The 24,562-nt window shown below is 48.1% G+C and overlaps 1 protein-coding gene across 3 annotated transcripts in view; it reads left to right on the top strand.

Moving 5' to 3' along the window:
• LOC122899951 (BEN domain-containing protein 5) overlaps window positions 1–22,909 on the top strand; it is a 1,721,330-nt gene extending 1,698,421 nt beyond the window's left edge. For 2 of the 3 annotated variants that reach the window (XM_044238194.1, XM_044238192.1), the window contains exons 12-13: window positions 6,409–6,505; window positions 12,756–14,156. In XM_044238194.1, coding sequence (XP_044094129.1) covers window positions 6,409–6,505; window positions 12,756–12,876 — 218 coding nt within the window. In that variant the 3' untranslated portion in view covers window positions 12,877–14,156. Of the gene's footprint in view, window positions 1–6,408; window positions 6,506–12,755; window positions 14,157–22,767 lie in introns of those variants that run through there. The other variant, XM_044238193.1, reaches the window with a different exon arrangement.
• The last annotated feature ends 1,653 nt before the right edge of the window (window positions 22,910–24,562 follow it).

Genomic DNA, 24,562 nt, shown 5'->3' with positions numbered 1-24,562 from the left:
CACATTCGCAGCCCTGCCCCCCTCCGGGGTGCCTCAGGACTCACCTGCGATTGGATAGGACTCTGCTGTGACCTCTACACCCCCCAATGCAGCCCTTCAGAGAAGAATCCGTCTGTTCAGTCATGCACCTACCTGTCCCACACAGTGGAGGTTGGGTGAGGGAGGTAGGGACCAAAGTTATTTCACTATCACATTGTTCTTCTCCCTTTACCTAGAGGCTCCTCGACAGGTCCCTCTTAACATTCCAGCAGCGCTGTCAGCCTTGCCAAGGAGAAATCACTTTTCCCTGGCCTGCCACTCTGCAGAATTAATCTTTCCCCTTTAATGATAATCATCTGTTGCTGGGAGGGGCAGGAGTATGAGAAGAGAAGGAATTCTAGGCGGAGGTTTCAAAACAGGGAGAAAGTAGTTCAGTTTTCTTATTTGGAAAATGATAGCAGGAAAAGAGCTTCATGAGGACTGAGACCGTGTTTTTTTCGGTTTTTTTTTTTTTTTCTGTTACTCTGCTTTTCTATTCCCTATGTCCCATCTCCTGGAATAGCATCTGTCATGTAAAAGACAATAAATATATGAATGAATAAATGAATGAATGAATGAGTCAATGAATGAATGAATGAATGGGCTTCAATCCTCATATCAGTTCTTGCTGCACCTTGCAGAACAAGTCACTTTCAAGTTGTCATTCGCATAATAGGGCTGGTAATCAGAGCTGCCCGCAGCACACAAGGACACGAGGACAGAGAAGGGAAGTATGGGATCTGGTGAGAGGGCCTGGACCTCAGCTCTCTTCAGGGCAGGCCAGGTGGGCTCACTGGTGGTTCTGGAAGAGCTGCAGGGAGTGAGAAGTATAGAACTGGCTGCAGAGAGCCGGGGGCAAGGAGCAGGATGCGGAAGAGACAGGAGGATGTGTGTGAGAGGTATTGCGTCTGGGAACCCTCAGGGAGGTAGGGAGAACCTTTCTCGGGAAGCTTCTGTGTGCCAAGAAGGAGGTATCTCTGACTCCCATCAGGAGGCTCACATCCCTGAGGTTAGCTATTATCTCTATAGTGGGGTTGGGTTGGATTTGGTAAGAGCCCAGTAATGAAATGGCTGTTCAGAGCTTGTGTCTCAGATGAGGAGGACCTTCACCCTTGGTACTGGCCAGCTCCTTCAGCTCCAGGCACGCTCAAACCCCACCTTTCCCACAAGGCCTCCTCTGACCACTCTGCTTGGTGCTACAGTATGCTCCTGTCCCCAGTGCTCCCCTACTCTGCTCTTTATGTTTTACTTCATAGCACTTACCACTTTCACTTTCTGGCATTCTCGAAAACTTACCAATATGTTAGGTTGACAGTTTGTCTCCCGTAACTAGAACAGAAGCTCCACGCCAACAAAGATCTTTGTGAGTTTTCTTCGCTCTGTATCCCAATTGCCTAAAACTACTGGGCACGTAGTAGGCACTCAGTAAATATTTGTTGAATGAAAGAATGGGGATGGGATTTTTCATAAGCTCATTGTATTGAACACAGCATGTTAATACTGGGTAGGACTTGAAGGACTCTACTTTTTACCTGCAGAGAAAGTAGTGTCAGAGAAGGGAAACTGCCAAGGTCACATGGCAAGCTATTGGCTGAAACCAGGTTGGTCTCTTGAATTCCCCCTGAATCGTGCTCATTCAATGCACCAGATCCCGGGCCCCAAGACCAGAGAATAGAGGGTCCTGCAGTCACTGCCACTCCCCAAGACACCTTGGGACACTCAAGTGTGGGTCTTCTCTGAGAGTGGGAACAAGAGGTGGAGAGCTGTACTGAGTGGAACATACCATACAGTCAGCAAGACCTGTGGCATGAGTAATCCCAAAGGGCTGGTCGCTCAGAAACCATTTCCATGATCTGATTCTTGCCCTGCTAGTCTCTCCCCTCACCCTGTGTTGTGCCACCACCCCCAGACTTCTGCATTCCCGACCATGGCACCCCATGTGCCCAGCTGCTCAGGCTAAACATGCAGGAGGTTGCCCTTCATTCCTTTCTCTCCTCAGGCCCCATGGCTGACCTGCCAGTTCCTGCCCCGAGATATATCTCCCCATCTCTACTGCCTCTGTCCTGGTCCAGACCATCCCAGCCCCCTCCCCCATCTCTCTCCGGGACCCCGGCAGTAGTCTGGCCAATATGCCTGCTTTTACTCTTGCTTCCTTATTTTTAGTACAGCAATGACCTTTTAAAATGATAAACCAGACAGTCTCATTTTCCTGCTTAAAATTCTTCAGCCGCTTTCCATTCACTTAGAAAATCCAGACTCCTTCAGATGACCCAGTATAAGGCTCCACATGATCTCACTCTTCCTCCACGCCAACCCCCTTTCCGACCCTCTCTCACACCCGAGGACCCTTCCCACGGCCCTTCCTTGGCTCTGCCTCTCCTCAGGGAGGCCTGCCCACGTGCCCTATCTGAAGCAGCACCCCCATCACCTTCTCTCACAGATCCTGTGCACTTTCATCCTACACTAGTTCAATTGCAATTATATATTCATGAAGGGTTTTATTGCTTTGTTCTATGTCTCTACTTCTAGACTTAAGAACCATTTTCTGGGTTAGCTTTTTGTATCATCATCATCATCATCATCATCATCATTTTACCACAGTATACCCTGAGCCTTCCAGAGAATTTAAACATAACAGATGATCAATAAATATATTTTGAGTGGACAAATACCACCATAGATAATCACATCAAATATTCTTTATTGCCTACAGCATAGAAGTTTAATGCCTTAAGTTGGCATTCAAAGCCTTCACTGATCAGTCTGCAGCCTACCTGTGCAGCCCCAACTTTCACGCTATCCTGAGGTGGCCTGGGCCCATGGGCCCTTCTCAATCTCATTTTTGGCCCAGGGTCATATGTCCCCACCCCACTCCATGCTTCCACTGATGTCATCTCTCTCTTCCTCCCCTTTGTGACCTTCACATCTTTGTTATACATCCACTTCCATGAAACCTTTTACAATTCCCCCAGTAGGAATTCAACCTCTGACACATCCACAGAGCTTAGAGTTTGCATGTATGATCGCACTCCAGAGAGGAGAAGCCATATGCACAGTGGTAAAAGACACTCCGTTCTCAACCTACCTCCATCACTTTCAAGCCACAGGGCTCCAGGTCATTTATGCAAGTTTTCCTCTTTACCGTTTCCTCTTCTGCAAAATACATGTGGAATTGTACTTTGCTTTTGCAGGGTTATGGTGGGGACTGGCAAGAGTAACTACACTGTGCTGCCTTGGGGTAAGCTCAAAAATAAAGAGTTGCTTTTGTGAAGGTGACCAGTGCAGCAGCCTGTCCAGTGACATAGTTGGGACATACTAGCTTCCTCCTCTACACTGTCAACTGTCCTTGTCTAATTTCTCTGTCTCTAACCCCAATTCCTGTCACTGTGCCTCCCAGTATACACATGGGAGGAGCCCAGGGAATGTTTGAATGAATGAATGAATGGAGTGAGTAAATGAATGAATGAACAAGTGAGAGAGAATGAACAACGTGTGCCCAAACCGTCCTTACCTGTTGAAGTGTCCCAGGAAGTACTAGAACTCCTGACACCTGCCCTTTAGTTCAAACAGCTCTGAGCAGAAGTAGCCAAATCAGTCTGGGTTTCACCCCATCCTGGACACGCTCCCCTGCTTCTCTGATTTGGGAGTTCTGATCCCCTCTGCTGTCTGTTCCTGCCCTCTGTGAGAAACAGATCAGTGAGCCCCATAAGAATATGCGGAAGATGACAGGTCCAGCTTATGGGACTTTCAGAGATTGGTGGAGGTGCCGTGGGCTGGAGGGAGTCTCTCCTTCCTTGCGTCTCCACATAGTGGCTGGGCCTCCACCTGCGGCCCCTCCGTGGGCCCCTTGGGGCTTCCCCCTGGCAGGGCGGCCTCAGGGCAGCTGGACTGCTTTCATGGAGCTGCAGGACCCCACCTGGAGTATTCTAGCAATCGAAGGGCAAGTGACAACTCTTATGCTGACCTTGCCTTGGAATTCCCGCCAGGTCCCTCTGACCAGTTCTGCCATTCTTGTAATTACAAGTGAGTCACAAGTCCACCCAGATTCAAGGGGAGGAGATATGGACCTCAGTTCCCAATAGAAGGGCGGTCAAGGTAATATCCTAGAATAACACGGGAGACATTTTTGGAAAATACAAGGTGCCATACATAAAACGTGGCACGCCAGGATTCCAAAACTTCTGCCATGCCTTTTGAGCCAGTCGAAGAGACCTGTCCTTTTCCGTGTGGCCCCGTCACTCTTACTGTGAGCACACGCAGTGGTGATGCGGTTTCCCCGAGCTGACTGGAGCCTGGCTGGGTGAAAGCAGCAGACCAGGGTCTGCTGGGCAAAGAGGCGATGCCCAGTGCCAGCCTGTGAACTTTTTAAGGAGGAGGACAGGGAAGGTCGGTCACATCCAGAGGAAGAAAGCAGGTGGCAGCTGGAGAGCACGGTGAGCCTGCAGCGCGTCTCGCTGTCATAAACAACTTGTCTCGTGTTTTTCCTTCTCCCACCAGGCACTGGCCTGGGATGACTCAGCCCTTGACAGAAAAGGTGCCTTCGTGTTGAGAAACAGCCCAGGGTGGTAGAACATTCACTGCTCTGGAGTCAGACGTTCCTGAGTCGGAGTCCCAGCTCTACCTTTGCCGGCCAGGCAGCCTGGGATAAGTTCCTCCGTCTCCCCAAGCCAAAAGGAGATTAAAATGCCTTCCTCACTCGATTGTTTGAAATGTATACAAAGTATACATTTGTATACAAATGTATACATTTGTGCATTTGTATACTTTATATATATTTACATACAAATGTATACAAAGTAAAGTACCGGTGCCATGCCATGCCAGGAACATAGGAGATGCTCCACAGATGCTCATTTCCGTGTCCTGGGCCGTGTCCAGCCCCAGCTCGGGGAAGTCTTGAAGACAACGGTAAGAACTCCTTTGACCTTTCCACAAGCCTGGATGGAGTGGTGGCTGAGACCTATCCCCTGCTGTGACAATGAAACTGAGGTGTCTGGGGACAGAGAAGAAGAAGTCAGCCCCATAAGACATGCTCAGGGAGGAAGCATGGCCTGGAAAGATGGGAGGGTGTGGGCAAAGACCCGGAGGCAAAAGAGGTTCAGTTGCTGGAGTGTGAAGACCAAGGGCAGTGAAAAGGGGGAGACCACAAGCACAAAACTAAGAAAACAAGCAGGGGCCCAGCGAGGAACGACCTTGGAAATCGAGTTCCAAAATTTGAACTTTAAAGGCAACTGGGAGCCACTTGGGAGTTTTACTCAGTTGGATGCAGGGGTTAGCTCTGCATTGTATAGCATCCCTCTGACTGTTGTAGGAATTGGAGTCGAGGCAGGAAAGTCTGTGGCAGGAAGACCCATTAGGAGGATGACAGTAATCCAGGGGACAGGTGATGCTGGCCTTTCCTAGAGGGACAACAGGGGAGTGATGTGGGCTAAGTCAAGAATGAGGAGGTTGCTCAACAGTGACAGTTCGGATGTTCAGAGCTGAGGGAGAGGAGAGAAGAGAGAAAGGCTTTCAATGAAGTCAGTTTAGAGGTCATGGAAGCATAGAAGCAGAGCACCCATCACAGCCTTGGGGAGAGGAGTATCATGGAAGGCTTTGCTAAAGGGGTATCACCTAACTGGAGAATTAATGAGCAAAAATTAGCCAAGGGAGGTGGGAAGGCACTTCAAGCAGAGAAGATAGCTCATGTGAAGGCCCAGAGATGTCAGCTATAATGCACAGAGCAAGTACTCTCTGTTGTTGAATCGATGATTGGTCTGCCAATTCGTACTAAAGTGCCAATGGTTGATACAGAACTGGCCCTTTTTCCTTCTCTGGTGAGTTCGTACTTTAACAGGTCAAGAATCCTTGCCCTAAGGATTCGTGATCGGTAGCTTTCAAGGTAGAACAGGGACACTGGTGAGAGGATTTTACCATTGTCCCCTCTGGGATTATCAAAATAGATGACTGTTCCCAAAGAGTCAAACAGACCCTAGTCTACACACAACAAAGGATCTCTTGACCTTGGGTCTTGCTTATCTGTTTCCACCCTGAGCTGCCTGAAGCCAGACTGTGGAAGCCCAGTGATTCCCAAAGGGACGCAGTGTATTCTAGAAGCTATGAACATAGCTTTGAGGTAAGAGTACCCAGACCCATAACCTGATTCCTCTCCTTCCTAGTCCTGTGAGCCTGGGCAAATTATTTAGCTTCTCAGCACCTCAATTTGCTCATCTCTAAAATGAGGAAAATAATAGTATCTAACATTCTGTGAAGGTCAAAAAAGACAGGACCTACAAGAAGCTTAGAAGGATGAGTGGTGTCACTGTCTCTGTTACTGCTGTTATTACTGGCCCTCTTTTCATTCTGTCCCCATTTCCTTCCAAAGTTGCTCCTTGACACATGTGCTTGCAGATATGAAGCTGGGAAGGAACGTGGCAAGAACATTTTTGGATTATTATCGGCTGAACCTGCTGGTCGAGAAAGTGGCAATTCCCATGCCGAGGCTTCGGTAAGTGACAGAGCAGAGCCGTATGGTTTGGGTCCTACTTAACTAGCTTTGTGTGCAGGGACAGCTTCCATCGGCTTCTCTCTGGCCCTCAGTTTCTCATCTGTGGTGGGGGAAAGAAAATCCCTGTCCTGCCCGCCAGTGGATGGGGCAGAAGAGCTCAACGGCATGTTTTATTTGAGAGAGAGAGACAGTGAGAGAGAGAATGAGCGAGGAGAAGGTCAGAGAGCAAAGCAGACTCCCCATGGAGCTGGGAGCCTGATGTGGGACTCGATCCCGGGACTCCAGGATCACGCCCTGAGCCGGAGGCAGTTGTTTAACCAACTGCGCCACCCAGGCGTCCCTCAACAGCATGTTTTGTGACAAAGTATCATCACAGCATCAGACAGTATGGCAGCAGTCGCATTTCTGGGTCTCCCATGGGAGTCCATAGGCATGGGAGGTGCTGGGGACTGAGTACCGTCAAGTTATTCTGGGTGTCTCCATATGCTACTTCATCTGGTAACTCATCCTCTAAGATTCCTACTTCATCCAGGCTCATAAGATTTCTGATTCCTCCCCAAGTGGGGACAATGGCACTTGCCTAGAAAGTTATCATGAGATGTGTGTTAAAGCACCCTGCACATTGTTAGGCATACATGTATCTGCAAAGGCAGGAGAGTCCCCTTCCCTCAAGACGTGAAGGTTCAGGGCTGGGGAGGACACAGCCCTAAGAAATTTTACATCAGGTCTTCTGTTGGAATCAGCCTTTTGGGCCACTAAAGAGAGAAGGTCAGGGAATGAGTATCCTTTCAGAGGGCTAGACCAGAGACCAAAGTGCTGTGCATTCCCATGCCTCCTGGAAGTAAGCCCAGTGAGCATTTGGACAGTGACTTCCAATGGCACCTAGAGTATGCTAGCCCTGCCCTAAACCTTGGCCTCATTGCCTACTCTCTAGTGATCCAGCCTCCCCAGAGGACGTAATTGTCCAACTTCCTTCTTTCAGACCATTCTTCCCATTGACCTTGCCCATGAACTTACCCATGTGCTTTGCTGCCTCAGGACTTTATACTAATGCACCTTCCTCCATACCCTGTTATTAACAAAGACACTATCAATCACTGTTACTTACTGAGCAAAGTACTTTTTGTACATGGTCTTATTTATTCCTCATAGATATTATTACCTACCCCCCCCATTACAAATGAGGTAAAGGAAGCTCTGAAAGGTGAAAAGAATTGCCTGTCAAAGATATTTTGACAGAGGCAGGATTTGATCCTAGGTTTGTTTTATTCTGAAACTAGACTGAAGTCCAGCTAAGCTCCATCTTAAGCAGGAAGCAGGAAGCCTTTCTCGCTCTCAGTCTGGTTTCAAATTCTGTCTCAGGCTCATGCTAACTTGGGACCTTGGGCAAGTTTATTGGCCTCTTGAAACTTTCTTTACTTACCTACAAAGTGGGAATAATAACTAAAACCTCTAAAGATTTTAAAGATTAGATACAAGCTGGGTATAGTGCCTGGCAGTCAGTAGGTGCTCAATAACGTTTCCATCTCCTCTGGTTTCTGGGCTGCAATCCCAGATTTCCAACCAGCTCATTGTGGTCTGGGGCAAATCCCTGGACTTCTCTGACTGGGCTGGATGATCTCTCAGGACCTCTTTCCACCATGCTGTGAGGCCCAAGTCTCCGCAGAGTCTGCGAAATAATATATTCTGACTCATCGTGCAGGGTCTTTGTGCCCACCCTCCCCTATTCTGGGTGGATTAAAAACACCTTCAAGGAGGATCATGTCAGCTTCTTCTCTGCTCCCAAGTGCCTAGACTGTACTGAGCATACATACCTGATTCCCTCCCTCCCTCCCACCCTCCCTCCCTCCCTTCCTTCCTCCATTTAGGAAAACCAGCACTTCAAGCCAGGCCCCTAGAGGGAGGGAGGTGCTCCTGCTAGGCTGAGTAAGTGATTAGGACATGGCCCTGCCTTTGAGGAGCTCACCCCTGGAGAAGGGCTCAGTTCATTCTTAGAAGTCATTCTTGATTGGTTAAAGTTCTTAAAAATTTAAAGCTTTATAATGCTCAAAAGCATTCTTAGAATCTCATTTACAAGTTAATTTGGGGATTGTCTCTCTCAGGTCCTCGGTCAGCCTGAATAAAATGATCTTGATCCTTCAGACTTTTTCCTAGCTGGTTGGACTTCCAGTGAAATGGTGCAGACACTCAGGGAGACTAGCAATGGCACAGGCCCCTCTTCCCAACACGGATGAGGAAGTCGAGGCCCAGGGATCACACAGCACTGGTCACAGCCAGGACTAAGCCCAAGCATGAATGAGCAGAGTTCCTCTGGATAGGCAGGAGGCAGGCCCCTGAAGCTGGGTGGAAAGGCTGCAGGGAGCTCTCAGGGCCCCCAGTGCTACTGTTCATGGGGCCTCATGGCCCTTCAGAGACTCTTTAGAAGAGAGCTGGAGAGCTCATTCCTCAAAGTGCACAGCCTTGACTTGAGATAAATGCATCCTCCCTTAAATTAAGAAAAACCAAATGAACTCCCTCTCCATCCCCACACCTCTGTCCCACCCAACTATGAATATCACTTAGCTCTCAGCTGGTCAGCAACTCTTGAAAAATGAATTCCCAGGAGGATGCAAGGCTCTGATTCAGGACTTGAATACATCCCCTTTGTTTGTATTATTTTCTACCCAAGCATCAAATAACATAAGTGAAAGAGTAGTTCTGGTTTTAAAGGAAAATTACATGTTTTGACTCTAAAGTAATCTTTGCTTTCTTTCATCTTTGTGGATAATTATAATTGTCAGTCTCCACTCAAGTGCTGGTGGGAGCCTGTCGGGTACCAGGCTGCCCTTCGGAGAGGGTCCCTGAGGAGGGCCAGCAATGTGGGCCCAGGAACACAGGTTCAGGGACCTGGTGTTAATGTCCAAAGCTGAGACCCCACGCTTATCTAGACCACAGTGACATAGCCACAGGGCTAAAGTTCAAAAGGTCCCATCAAGGTAGATGAAAATTAGGATAAATGAACAGGCGAGGTGAGCCTCTGTGAGGAAATCGAGCGTGAGCATGGAAGATGGGCTGGTCTCTGAGTGTGGAGCAGGCTCAGGCTCAGCCATGGGCTGGGAGGGCGGGCTCCATGGTGGGGCTGGAATGTGTGTGGTGGAGGATGGGAATGATGATCTGCTCAACACACTGGAGCCCACCATGTACTGGATGCTGGGGGACATAGAGAGCCCCTGCCCATTGGGAGCCCAGAACACAGAGGAGAAAGGCATAAATACATGCAAAGACAACAAACAATACCAAACAATGTATGAAAGTGCTCAGCTACATATTAGATTGTACTCTTTCTCAAAAACCTTCCATGGCTGCCTATTACCTTCAGGGTAGTGTTCCAGCTCCTTTTCTTGGTATTCAAAGTTCTGGCCTACATCTTGAATGTCATTTCCCAGCACACCCCTTTGCCCGTGAGCACACTCTCCACCCCGTCTGCTTTCTACAGATTTATACCTTATGCAGCAGACTGAACAAGTCTATTTTCATGCCTCTATGTCTTTGTTCATTCTTTTTTTCTCTTCCTGGGATGTTCTCCCATTTTGTCTCTAGATGGTGAGTTCCTACATGATTTTCAAAGGCCGGTCTAAACATCACACCTCTCTGCTTCACTGTCTCTGTTCTCCGTCTGAGATAGAGCTGCTTCCTCTCTGCTGGATTTCTAACTGCATTTTGCACACACCTGTGGCACTGTATGTCCCATAGAGTATTGTCAAGGCCTCTTTGCACAACCAGCCTCTCCACTAGACCGGTTGCTCCTTAAGAAGCTCTCTTGGGTCTCTCCTGGATCTTTAGTGCACAGTACCTAGCAGGGAGTAAATCCTGAATAAGCCCCAAATGTATGAATTATAGAGTGATAGAACTGAAGGAGTCCCTAAGAATTCTTGACTTCAACCGCTTCATGTTTTCAAACAGAAAAGCAAGACACAACCAGAAATTCCCCTCCCACACCACCTAGCCAGCATTTGGCAGCCAGCAGGAGTATCCCAAGAAGGCTTAAGGGAGGAAGTGGCATTTGAGCTTGATTTTTAAAAACATGTAGAACTTAGCTGGATGAAACAGAAAAAGGACAGAGAATGTTTCATGTTGGGGGTAAGGTGTAAGGCAGGAAGCGGAGCCTGAAGTGGCAGTCTGAGGCAATAACAAGACCAGGATGTTTAGAGCAATGGAGACAGTAAAGACAAGAACGAAAGTTCATTTCTATCCATCAATCACTCCTCAAGCACCTACTCCATGCCAGGCGTGAATTTTGCTCAGGAACTACAGAGAAAAATCAAATGCATTAAATTCACATTCTCATGAGAAAAACAAATAGACAAAGAACTACTTAGAAATGGTTTGCTGAGGGCAAGGTACAAAGTACTGGGGAGGTCTTGAGAAGGGAGAAGCTTATTTTCTGGGCAGTCTGTTTCTCAAGTGAGCCTGGAGAGGTGGAGGAAGGCATCATAGGAAGAGGAACAGAGCCCAGATATATGGGATATTTGCCTTCTAGTGCATTCTCTCTCTTTGCCCCCATCTTTAGTTACAGAGGCTCTTTGCCAATCAGTCTACACATTCACATGCCCCCTGTCCACTGTATACCTTCTGCCACACTCCCATCTACCTGGGGTTGCCCACCTGCGCTTGTACCTGAGATTGCCTCTCTAGGGGAAGTATGCCTTCCTTTACCCCCATGAAAACATAGCCACCTGATTTTCCATGCTCCCTGTGGGTGTTAAGAACCACACCCCTCAGTGACAAATGAATGGCACCCTTTGCAAAGCTCACCCCCAACCCCCATTTATGAGGGCCAATGAGACAGGAAGGACACGGGCTCTTGTGTGCTCTAGGGTGTCTTTGGGTACCAAGGTCTAGATGTATCTCACCCATGCCAGACAGCCTTGCTGTGTTAGCCAGGTCCCTCAGCAAGGTTGGCATTTCAGGCAGGGAGGCCTCCTGGTGGGGGAGATATGTTAAGGCAACGTGTCCCTTTTGTGTGCAGTCACCTGTTACGTCTTCACCTCATTCATGACTCATCAACAATGAAGGAAAATGGGTACTCCAAGGTCAGAGCATGATGGGTTACAGGAAGTTGTTTCTTTAGTCCTAATTCAAAAAGCCCAAGAGAGCTTCTGTATTTATGGTGTTTGCCACTTTCTATCATGCTTTGTAATTCTTTATTATTTTGTGTAGTCATTGTGTGCAACTGTGTCCTCTACTAAACTGTAAGCAGCCTGTAAGCATCAATGTCTGACTCCTCTTTGTCATGTCCAGGGACCATAGGACCCCGCTAAACATCTAGCACCAAGCCTTTGTAAGTCACAGCAGACAAGGGAGGACATTAAGGGCATTTACTCATATTATTTTATTTAACCTCACAACACCTCTGCAAGATTAGAATGTTTTATCTCCATTTTACAAATAAGGCCCAGAAAAGTTAAATAACTTTCCCAAGATCACACCCTTCATCATAGCCAATCTGGAAATTCAGGTGAATTCTTTCTGGCTCTAAAACCTACTCTTCCCACTGCAAATGAATCTTGGTCCAACACATGAATGAATGGCACAACGTAATAAACGAACAAGGCCCTTTATGAGGGAAAATGCAAAAATGGACAAAACTTGATCCCTGTCCACAAGAAGCTCATAGTGTAGTGTGTGAGGCAGACAGACAGAGGACAATTATTGAAGAATAGTGTTAAGGGTGTGGCATTGGGTGCTAGGTGCTATGACTCAGAGATGAGCCAGACATACTTCCACCTTCCAAGGTCACCCAAGCTCATGGCAGAGACAGACCCCTGTGAAATGCCATACTTAGGCTATTCTGAAGAACGTAAGGGCTAGTCTGGAGCCCGTGATGGTTTTGAAGAGGATGGGGTCCCAAGCTCCTCCAGGATATGGACCTTCTGTGCGTCCATCCCCATCCCATTATGAACTGGAGAGGATGGGTTAGAATCAAGGTGGAAATGTGGAAGAGTTGGAGCTGTAGTCAGTCAGGTTTTTTCCAGAAGCAGAACGATACAGAGTATCAATCCATCCATCTACCAGTCATTCATTGAGCCATGATGCCTGCTTTGGACCAGGCTCTGGGCTGGGCTCCTGGGACATATAGAAGAGGAAGACGAGGCCATTGCTCCTGGACTGTTACAGTCCAGAGGGGGAGAGACACATGACAGAAATGATTTCAATCTGGTGTATATATGTGCTGTCTTTCTTCTCTCTTTCTGTTATCCCCCCTTTGCAGGAAGGAAAAGCCCCCTCCTTACAAGCACCCACTCCTGCGGGGCCCAGCCAGCAACCACCCCAACGGCAAAGGGGACAAGAAGAGCTCCGTGAACCACAAAGACCCTTCAAACTCTTTTTAAGGACATGGAGTCCGGGGAGGTCTTGTGGAGACAGGAGCATGCATTTTCTGCTGGGGCATGAAATTAATCCCCCTTCTCTAGTTTCCAAGATCAAGGGTGCAGGATAATGAGTAAGCTAGTGAAAGGGAAGGGAAAAAGGAGAAACCTCACCATCAATTTTCCCTTTTACCAATGGAAAATCAATTGGGGGACTTCAGCTTAAGGCTCAGGAACAAAATAGGAGGCTCAAACCAAGCGAGTACAGATGCCATTTCCCACAGCACAGAGGTCCTCACAGGAAGAGGACAAGCTATATGTCCCTTTCAAGAGGTTTGACACATCTCAGGTCAGTGTTTTTGGAGTCCCTTACCTTCCAACGTTGTATAACTACCATAGGCAGTTGCCTTCTAGACTAGGTGATGATTGTTCACAGTTCTAGAAATGCACTGTCCATACTTGCTGATCCAAAACAACATGGATGATGCCTGCAACCCAAAGACAAATGTGCTGTTGGGAACAATAGGACAGAATTTTTGAAATCACAGTGGTCTGAGGCACACTGTCACTGTGTCTCTGAGCTGCATGCATTTCTGCAATGACCTGGGTAGTTGAATTGAAGCTTTAGCTCCAAAGACAAAAGGTATCGGTCACTCATTCCAAGAGGTCCATTGTGGTTCAAACCTCCAGATCCTGGCGCCGGGGACCAAACCCTGAAGACGTGGGTATGGATGCTGTGTGGTGGGGGAAGGCTGACTGCCAGGTGAGGAAGACGCAGAAGACAGGAGAATGCCACCCCCCCACCCTCCCCACTCCCACCCACCGCTAAGCAGAGGGCTGATAAAATAAAACCACAGCAGTAGCAGTTCCCAAGGGGTTGGGGGAGCTAAATATTGTACATTTTTCTAAAGAGTAAAGTGCCTTTGTATGATGAATGGGTCCAGAGGAGTCTGCTCCCTTCCTGTCCGTGAAGCAGGCAGGCTGAGTCACCATGACAGCCTGCTAATTAAAATGACCTCCCGGAAATGAGGATTCGGAGATGGGGAGAGGGAGGGAAGCTCAGGGGAGATAGGGTCTTTAGCACAAAGCTCCAGTTAAGCCTTCTTTTGCGTTGGGATGGGGACTTTTTGAAGTTTGCTGCAAAAATCGAGAGCAAAGCTTGTTCTCCCTTTGCTTATTGGTTTTCAGAAATAATAACAAAGAGCCATATGTTAGTTGGCTACAAATGTTGTGTTGTATATACAGCTTCTCCTCTGGGTTCTTGTTGCCCAGAGGAACACAAATAAAGTGGTTTATGCATCTCTTCTGTTCCTCTGAACATTCTTGGCACCCTTCCATTTAGGTCTTCCACTCCCTCAGGAACAAACCAGCCAATCCAAATTTGGTGTGACTCGCATGTTGCTGTCAGGGACTCTGTCATCAGGGATAAGGAAGAACAGTCAAAACTTGACTTTCCAGCAGTTCCTGTGTCAGAGTCCTGGGGAGCTGAGCTGAGTGTAACCAGCTCAACATGAGCCAAGAGCCTGGCAAGCCTTTCAGAAATGATAGCATCTCTTGAGGCAGCACGGAGAGAGGCAGACTGCGTAAGTCAGGCACAGTGACAGTCCAGGTCTAGCTTCCCTGGTCAGACCATTTCCATAATGTTGGGGCCATATTTAGGCCCCACTGTAAAAACTGCATTCATTAACTGGATCACAGACCTCACAAGTCCTAGGTATGCTAGCAGTTTAAAACCAACGACTGGGACCCAGGCACCTCTGGCTTCTTACTCTGCATTCAAACCCTGGTTCTGTCTTTTGATATCTGTGTGATCTTGGGCAAGTTATTCAATCTGTCTGAATTTCAGTTTCCTCCTATAAGACGGTGATAGTGATACCTGCCTCACTGCAGTCGTGATGTGGGTCTGGGAAACGTCAGCAAGGGGGAGCAGTAAAAGCGAGCTCTGTTCTTTGGGATGTCATCAACACGGTGAGGTATCTGCAAATCATTTACCATTGGAAATGGAGGAGGAGATGTGCTGTTTATCCCTGAGATGAAAGATGAGAGGGAGTGGGGGTAGGAAAGTGAGATCACAATTTCTAAAAAGGTGGAAAGACCATCTTGGACATTCTTCTTGTCCCAAAGAAGCAAACCTGTGTTCTGTGTGGTCAAAGGTAAGAACCAAATCCAGGGGTGTAGTTTCAAGAAGATGGATTTCAGCTCAAAAAATGGGGAAAACTTTCTAGTGAATAGAGTTGCCAGCCATTGGATGGGTTTCCTGGGGAAACAGTGAGCTCCCCATCACAAGATGTATGCAAACATTCAGAGTGAACATCTGTCACAGAGGAAATGGGAGAGGTTCCTTCTCTGGGGGGATGCTGGATGCTCTGTGGCATCCTCTCCTGGTCAATAACTCTGGAAAGGAATGGCTTGAGACAGGTGGTTACACGCCTGATGTCAGAGAATGGAGTTTACAGTATAAAAAGTATCATTTAATGCTAAACAAATGACATTAAATGCCTCTGAATTACAGCATATGGACCCTGCTAACATTTGGAATTCCTTAAGAGGGAAAAATGTGTAGCTATAAGGCTGACTGTAGGATATGTTTGCAATAGGACCACCTGCTTCTTTCCACTGGCAGAGTGGAGAGGAAGGGGCTACTCAAGAGACCAGGGATTGCCAGTGGACCTCCCTGGGACCTTGGCCTGCTCAGCAACTCCCTAGCTTTCTTGGACCCTTTCTACCTGTGGTCTCTATTTAGAGAGGAAGGATTTCAGCCAGAAGGTGGAAGACAGCCATCTGGCCGGTCAACCAGCCAGAAGCTACTAGCCCACCCAGCCCCAGGAGGGGGCGCTCCAGACTCTCTTCTTGCCTACCCATCTTCTTGTCTGCCTCTACCACAAGTAGGTAGAGGGGGCTACCAAGCCAGTATTCCAAGGAAAGTGAAATAACTCTGCCAAAAGGAAGAGTGGAGAGGGGAGAGACATGCTGGGCTTTCACTTGGCTCTCAACATATCTCCATAAACAGTGCCACTTTTCTCTCCACGAATCCAGACGCTCAGAGACAAGACTAAGGGTCTAGTTACCCTCAAAAGCTATGGTAGACAAGCTAGTAGCCACCCAGATTCTTTGTGCAGCAGCCCATAGGAGAGACCCGGGTGCCTGGGTGGCTCAGTCGGTTGAGCATCCGATTCTTGATTTTGGCTCAGGTCATGATCTCAGGATTGTGAGATTGAGCCCCACATCGGGTTCTGCGCTGGATATGGCGCCTGCTTAAGATTCTCTCTCTCCCTCTCCCTCTGCAACACACACACACACAGAGAAAAAAAAAAAAAAAAAAAGAAGCTCACAGCAGAGGCTGAGTCACCTTCCTCTGATGACAATGCCTGCAGCAGCAGGGGACCTTTAGCTGGTAGCTTGCCCTGTGATTCAATGACATACCTGAGACCTGCCTAAGAGGATCCTGACTCATTTTCCTACGTAGTAAGGGCAGCGCCAACCATGAAGTCTGGAGTGATTAACATTTGTTGGACCTTAATTCATTCATCTGCCAAGTATTCACTGGGCATTTGTTGTGTCCCAGGCATCATGCTAGACACATTTGCATCTACTGCCTTATCTGATACTCTCAACAGTCCCTCTAGGTATCATTTTCTATTTTGCCCAGGTGACAAAATTGAGACTCCTAAAAGTAAAATCCTTTGTTTGCATCATCTGGCTAATAAGAATCTGGATTCAAACCCAGCTCCCTTTCCATCACTGTACACTGGACAGTGTCCATTGGTTTCTAGAGAAAATCAGGTCAAAAGAGAACAGGTATAAGCAGAATAAGAAGTGACCAATGGCATCACTTAGACATGGGGTGGAATGGGGAGAGAGGCAGGGAGCATGAAAGCTTCCAGGTTGGATGTGTGAGCAAGGACTTCAGGACTTTTTCACACCAGTAGCTGAAACTGTGTCTTCTTCCATCTTGCTCCCACGCACATGTCTGAGTTCCCATTGGGCACTCCCGACAGGATAGGGTTTTGGTAAGTAGTTCATTTATCACTCGACATGCAGAGGCTTCTATATCTCCCAGGGCTCCTGGAAGCTCAGCAAGGTAGTCATTGCAGGACCCATCCTGGCACCCTCTGGGTTACAGACCCCGTGCAGATAATCTAGTTCAGGTGCTGTTATCACTCTCTCATTCTGGAGTGTGTGAGCTGAGACCACAGTGTCCCCTGATTGTTGTTCAGAAGTCTTCCTCTGAGTCTTGCCTCCTAAGCATTTGAAGGGTGCCAGCTCAACCAGAAGGGCACCAGGGCAGACAGAATAGAGGAGACAATCTAACGTAATAAGAACAGCCTGGGCTTATAAACTCAGACAAACTATAATGTGTATCTCAGCTCTTCTATCAACTTGCTGTATGGCTTTGGGCAAAAAATTTAACCTCTTTAAGCCTTGGAATTCTCATCTGTAAAATAGGAATGAAAACCTACCTTCCATAGCTATTGTGAGGTTTAATAGAATAAAATCTATGTACAACAGAGTGCCCATAGTTAATACCATATTGTGCAACCAGATGTTTGTTAAGACGGTAGATTTCATTTTAAGTTCTTATAGTGCAACAACAAAAACAAACAAACAACAAAAACAACAGCACCAACAAAGCATTTGGAGGTGATGGAGATGTCTATTACCTTGATTGTGGTCATTTCGCAGGTGTTTGCATAGGTACAAACTCATCAAATCGTATACGTTTAATATGTGCAGTTTTGGTATATCAATTAAACCTCAGTGAAAGCTGTCTAAAAACTATATCTACTGTATATATCTACAAAATACATGGCAGAGAATGGAACTCTTTCCCCAAATCACCCCATCCCTGTTCACTTCTCACGTGCTCACTAGGGTTGAAAATCCCTTTTCTTGGAGCCAAAGTTCCCTTGAGGCTCAGATGAAGTACAGACAGGAGTATAAAGTCTTTCTGAGTAGAGGACAGGGGTTTAGAGAAGTGTCCAGAAAGGTGACAGTCACACCGAGAGATCAATGTCAGGGCCAGAGACCTAGGTCTCATTTACCTCTGCGGCTTTAGCATGAACACAGATTGTTTAGCCAAGCCTGTGCTCGCTGAGTGTGGAATGAACAGATGTTGGGGGGGGGTGCAGTGATGGGAGAGACCTGAGCCCATGATGGAGAGGAAAGAGGCTTTGTAAGTTGGGGTTCTGAACAGGGGAGAAGACGGTGTTGGACCCAACAGTCTCCGAGCCTGAATTGAGGCGGAATTGACAAGACTGAAAAGAGAAGGGGGTATAGGTTCTGGGAGATGTCTTGTTTTATTAAAATAACAAAGGAGTTTTCGCAGGATTTCTAAGAGGGTCTTTCCACGTTGCCTTCTCGGGGATGGACTCTGAAGTTCCGTGTGCTGTGCTGGCTGCAACAGGACCTCCCAAGCTCTCTCCCCTGTGTCAGCTCTTCCCACTCTCACCAGACTCCGGACACGTGCTGGACAGGGCTTACCTCCCCATCTGGCAGATGAAGAAACTGCGACCAGTGCCGTCAAGTCTCTTGCCTGTAGTCCACAGCTGGGAAATAACTGGGACCGGGGATAGGCACAAACCCGCCTCTGACACACCCCACTACACTTTGGCTCAACCCCAAACCTCAGGGCTAAGCCGTCTAGTTCAGAAAGTCATTCTTGTGACACCTCTTAGAGCTCCTTGATGCTTACAATTTGCTTGTCCCCAAAGACCTGGGATCTATTTTTGGCTGACCTTAGGTCAATCTTAAATCCCAATCCGCTTCTCTCCCTGGTGTCAGCTGTCTGGGTTAATATTTTCTTTTTCCACCTAGTTGCCTGGGCTGGAAGCCTTGTCGTTGTGTTAACTCCCTTCTTTTCCTCGCCCCGCACAGCTTCTGCCACCACAATGTGTGTGCCCACAAGTAGCATAATGGAGTGACTTTGGGGTCCCTAGACTCAGGATTCGATCTCAGCTCCACCACTGGCATTTTGGTCTTGTGAATCATTTGTAAAGCAGTTTACTTTCCTCCTTATTAAAATGGAGACATGCTACTTCTGGCAGGACTGTGGTGCCTCTACTCTCCCTTCCTCTCCCCTTTCCATGCACTGCCGCCATCATGTCCTACCTGGATTGCTGTAACATTCTTCCCCACCCCGTCTCCAGAGGCTGGCCTGTTCACCACTGGCTCTCTCCCCAGGGGTGCTTACCAGATCTCTATAAAACATGACCCCACCTTTAGGGCACCTTTTCAGATCAAATGTCTGGGGTGAGCCTGGATGTCACCCCACTTTTGTATCTTTCATACTGCCCTTCTTATCAGTTGCTGCATCCTGATGGTTCTGCCCACTCAGCATCTCTCAGATCCATCCACCATCTCTACTCCCCTTAACTAAAGAAAATTCTTTTCGTCTTTCAGGACTTAGCTGGGCTAGCCCAGCTCCATGGCATGCCCTCCCCCCCAACCGACCCCAGTCTCATGAGTTGTAATTAACTGCTTCCTTCTCTTGTGACCCCCAGCACATATGTTTCTATTCATCCGTTCCTCCACTCCCGTGAGAGTCATCTCCCAGAGCAGGGATTGGGTTTGACTGGTCTCCATACCTCCCATGACACCTACCGCACCTCTTGAAATGTCCGTCCGAGGTGCTCAGCAAGTGTCGCGGAACACAACAAAGAATGACTCAAATCCAGAACTCTATCCTGAGCTTATCCTAAGAGCTGGGTCCTGATTCCAGGCTCCCCTTCCCAAAGCCCTGAGCTCTCAGAGATGCTCCGCCACTCAGGCTTCTCCCCTGGCTCCCCTTCCCGGCAGAACGGACTTCCAACTCAGCGCAAAGGGTGGCGTGGTCAGCTCGGCCTGGGACTTGGAGTCCCCGCTCGTTTCTGAGACCCCATTCTCTGTGGGGAGGTGGAGGAGTCGAATTTACTTCATCTCTAGTCCCCTCTTGAAAGCCATTCTTTTTGGGAGCTCAAGGAATGAGGCCGTTTTTCTTCTCACAAGGAGGAGCCTGGACGTCCCCACACTCCAGGGCTGACCTTCTTGCCGTGTTCCCTCCCTCTACCTTTTTGTGGGCTGTCCTCAGACTAAAAAGACCATATACCTTTCATTATATAAAATGTGGGTTTATTAAAAGCCTCCGGGAGCTCCCTGCTCTGTTTGCGTGCCTGTTATGGCCTCGTTTCGCCTCATGTGTCTGATGAGCCTGGCTCTAGCACCATCCACAGCCAGAGGTCCCTGCCCACTCTTGGGGCTGCAGTCTCTGCCTTCACAGGGGAGCCTGAGCAGCCCTCGGGCTGGGAGCAGCAGGAGAGAGGTTTTGCCGGGAGGGCAGGCTGGGCTGGTCCAGAGGAGGCCTAGCGCCTCTGTTAACACACCCTGACCCTATTCCTGCACCTAAAGGTAGATACTGCTCACCGGCTACATGGATTTTTCCCACTGAATATCCCAAAGGTTTCCTCTGCCTCCACCCCAACCCACTTCCCACCCCGAGGATTCTAAGTAGAAAGTCAGAAGGGTTTGAAGAGAAGGCTGCTGGAAACTGCTCCCAGCTCTGATCCTGCCGGGCTCTGCGAAGTTGCATAAATCTCTTGCCCTGTCTTCAGTTATCCCAGAGCTTCACCTGCTTTCCGTTGCATACTCCTCGATACGGGGGCCTAATGCTTAACCAACATGCTCTTAAGTGTTGGGAGGATCCGGAGAAGATGAACGGGAACAGTCAGGATTCTGGAAAAATACTTGCCAGTATTTTCTCTCCTTCTTCTGGGAAGGGGAGAACTGTCATAAAGGCTACTACTTGGCCCATGCCTTGCCTTTGACCGGGATCGTCCTGTCATTCATTCATCCAACAAACTTGATTAAACATCTTACATTCTCCGGTCACTTCCCATTCCTCTCTGCAGCCTTGATTCCTACCTATCCTTCAAGACCTCTCCTCCAGGAAGTCTTCCCTGATCTTCCAATCCACCTAGACAGCTTTCCCTCTGAACTTCTACAGAATGATTGTTTAAAATCTCATTTGGCACTTAGCAATAGCTTCGTATTTCACTTTTTTGTGTGCAGGAGCTCTGTCTTCCCAGCTCAACTTGGCATTGTTCTTGGGGTCTTACTCATTACTCAGGTCCCAGGGCCCCACATGAGGCCAGGCAGAGAGTAACCCCTCACTGACAGTTTCTAGTATTGCTGCTGCTGCTGAGAATGATGAGGATGCCTGCTCCAAGCAGAACATTTCTGTAAGGGTGACCTCCCTCCTTCCCTCCCTCCAGAAGTTCATAAATAAGGGCCACCCCTGATACTTCCCGGGTAAGTGAAGCAAACCTAGCTTACAGGCCCATAGAGGAAACTGTCGGACTTTAACGCTAAGAGCATCCATGGGAAAGAGGAAAAGAAAGGAGAGAAATGGGGAGAGAGACTGGGAGAGGTGAAAGAGAGAAGTTGATTATGTTGGATTTGAGTGTGTGTCTGTAGTACATTTGCACTGTTTCGTAGTTGTGAATGTGTGTGTGTGTGCACGCGTGTGCACGCTTTACTGAGTATAAGTGACATATCATTGCAGATTCTCAGCACGTTTTTACATCAACTCCTACTCAGAGGTCCTGGGTTAAGTTTCTGTTTGAAATTCTATCTAATCTCTCAGCATTTCATTCATATTAATGGGTTGCCCTTTCTGCCCAGCCTCCCTGGGACTGTGCCCAGCAGGATGTCAAGGCTACCTCTCCTTTCCAGTCCCAGTGAAGGCTGATGCAGATCCCAGCCAGGCCAGTCCCTGGGATGGAAAGTTTGCCAAGAGCCCCTTTCCTGACTCCTGTGGTGGGTGAACTCATGTTTAGGTCTCTTTTCTGTATCTCAGCCTTGGGGTTCCTGTTTTTTTTCTCTTTCTCCTTCTTCAGTCCAGCCTCGAGGAAAGGTAAACACAGCAAACAACCCTGGCATGGTGTGGTATGGTGTTATGAAGGGAGAGGCTCCCATAGCCCCCCCTGCCCCATCACCTCTCCAGATTGCTCCCAGATTGCTGGATGCCGTGGCTCTAGAAGGCTCATTTCTGTACAATTTCAGAGAGCCTGCTCTAAGCTGAACTGAGTACTGGGCAGTGGTCAGAATGGAGGGTGCACCCTTGTGAAATAAATACTTGTGGCTCTGGCCCGTAGAGCAGCTCCAGGGGGCTGGAGGCTTTGACTGTGTGGAGATGGAACACACAGGATGGGGACTTGCCCACGTTAAGCCTTGGTGATCACGCATGCCTGCATTCGTTCTTTAGTAAGTTTAACATTTATTCATTCATTCTTTTGTCCATTCATTCATTCACACTTAGGCAGTCCAAGTGGTTTGTCAGAATGAGTGTTAGCCCAGATGCCTGGATTCAAGCCCGAGTCACCTGCTATCATCTTTCCCCTCCCAGCCTCATTCTGACCTGCAGAATGGAATTGAAGAATGATTGCTGTCCCTGATTCATCGGATTACTTTCGGGAACTTCAGGGGAAATGGCTGTAGTGGGGAGTAGGCATGAATAGCCTCTGTGTGCACCCATTCTACAAACATACCATACAGGAGGGGAAGAGGGCAAGGGACAGGGACTTCAAAATGTTCCATCTGATAGAGATAGAACTGGAAGGAAAAACATCTAATCCCAGTCTACTAACACTGACACGCCTTTAGAAAAGTCACTTTTTCTCTTTAAGCCTCAGTTTGCCCATGTATAAAATGAGCCTATTGAAGTAGGTGTTCACTGAGGAGTTTTGCCATTTGGGGGTTCTGGGAACTCCCCGTCTAGTCCCATTGCCTACCCTGAAAGATGGTCTCATAGTGACCTTGAGAAGCATGTCAGGTTGCTAGACCCTAATGCTATAGACAGAATGTCTACATAGTATTTTTTTCATACTTGGTTCAGTGGCGTGGTGGTGATGCCAGCCCCCCAAAGATTCTCTCTGTCCTCAGACCTGATGCCGAACCAGACCCTTCTGGAGAGATGAGTACAGCGGGTGACACGGCGAATCTCGTATACAGAAGGTGCAGTGCTGCGGACCTAATTAACATCACCGTGTAACAGACACATCATGGAGCATGCTTGAGCTGCCAGACAGGATAAATAAAACAATGCTTTATCTTAGGTCTTGGTTAACAGTGAGTAACTAATAGACTTGTGCATTATTTACTACGCTTCGCTGCACAGACCCGCTGTGGCTGCCCTAGACCCCATGAGAAGGCACGCCCTGATTTCAGGGGTGTGCTTTATAGATTGTTTTGCTAAGCAGCTAGAGGACTGGGACCCTGACTGGGTGTTGTAATAGACTCGTGTAGCGAGGTGGGCACAAGAGTGTAGACTGTGGTGTCTGACAGATCCGCTTGAGATCAGCTGTGCCACCCTGTAACCTTGAGCCCCTCTGTGGACTTCGTTTTCTTCACTTATAGGATTAATTAATGCCTGGATCAAAGGAGGTTTATGAAGAATAAATGGCATGATGTGAACAAAGCCCCTGGCAAATGGAAGTGTCCCTTCAAGGGTAGCTATTATTGTTAGCCACATTCATGTTACTCTTATGCCCAGTCTTCACAAGGTAGTCAGTCAAGCGACCGTCCTGGCACCCATGCTTGGAGGCTATGATCCCTCATTATAAGTGGATGATGTGGTAACAGGGTCTTTCTCCATCAGCAGCAGGTGGTCATTTGTCCACCTCTAACAATGTCCTCCTCCCCCCTCATTATATCAGCATTGATTCATCCATTCATTTGTTCATTTATAATGCCTGCCATGTTATCTTAGTTTGCGTTCCTCCAAAGGCAGAGGCTGGGACAAGCACCTGAGAGCAAGTAGTTTATTTGCTAGGAGATACCTGGAAGCAGAAGTAAAGGAAGAGGCCAAAGTGAGACAGAACAGGGAGAAAACCCAGGAGAGGGTGTGCTAATAAGCTCATTACCACTGTGGGGGAAAAGAGGACTCGGTCCCTCTAGTGGCTTTCTCAGAAATTGTATAAAATCTCTCCCCAGAGTTCTCTCCCCAAAGGACAGGGAGACAGTTGAGGGTTGCCTTCCTGGGTGTAAATCTCCCTTCATTTCTGGGTTGCTTCTCTGCAAAGCTGATCTGAGGCAGCCAAGGTCCAGCCAGATCAAAGATGCTAGACAAATACATGGAACCGTGAACTATGGCTGCGCTGAAATCAGGTGGGCTGAGGAGACATGGGACAAGAAGCACAAGCATCTGCTACACGTGGGCACAGGAGAGCTGAGGAAGGCATGAGAGCCTTGTCTTTGCCATCTCATGTCTAGGAAGTTCAGTTCTGAGTTAACTCTGCATCCCAAGAATCAAGGACAGTGCCCACATGGAGTTGCACACCCAGTGAGTATTTGCTGAGTGGAAAGATAGAAGGATAGATGGATGGTTGGATGGACATATGGATGGTTGGTTGATCAATACTTTCCTTTATAAGAATAATTTCTGCCTACAAATGTGTGGGGTAAACTGAGGTTGTAGGAGGTTGGATGCAGATGGAGTTTGATATACGAAGGTGCTCAAGATGGGGTAAGGGCAGGTAAGGCAAGGAGTCCTCAGGAGAAATTAATCTAGAGCTGTTTCAAGTAAAGTGGGGTCAAACAAGTCTATGATGTTGGCCTATCCACAGAGTTGCCCCAATCTGGTCCTTCAGCCTGGAATCCACACCACCGATGGAAGCCAGAGACACAGCTGAATGAAAATTGTGAAGAAAAATAGTCATAGGGGCACCTGGGTGGCTCA

This window comes from Neovison vison, chromosome 2 (genome assembly GCF_020171115.1).
Source record: "Neovison vison isolate M4711 chromosome 2, ASM_NN_V1, whole genome shotgun sequence".
NCBI lineage: Eukaryota > Metazoa > Chordata > Mammalia > Carnivora > Mustelidae > Neogale > Neogale vison.
Note: the sequence above shows the minus strand (reverse complement) of the source record. Positions and strands in the feature narration are given on the sequence as shown.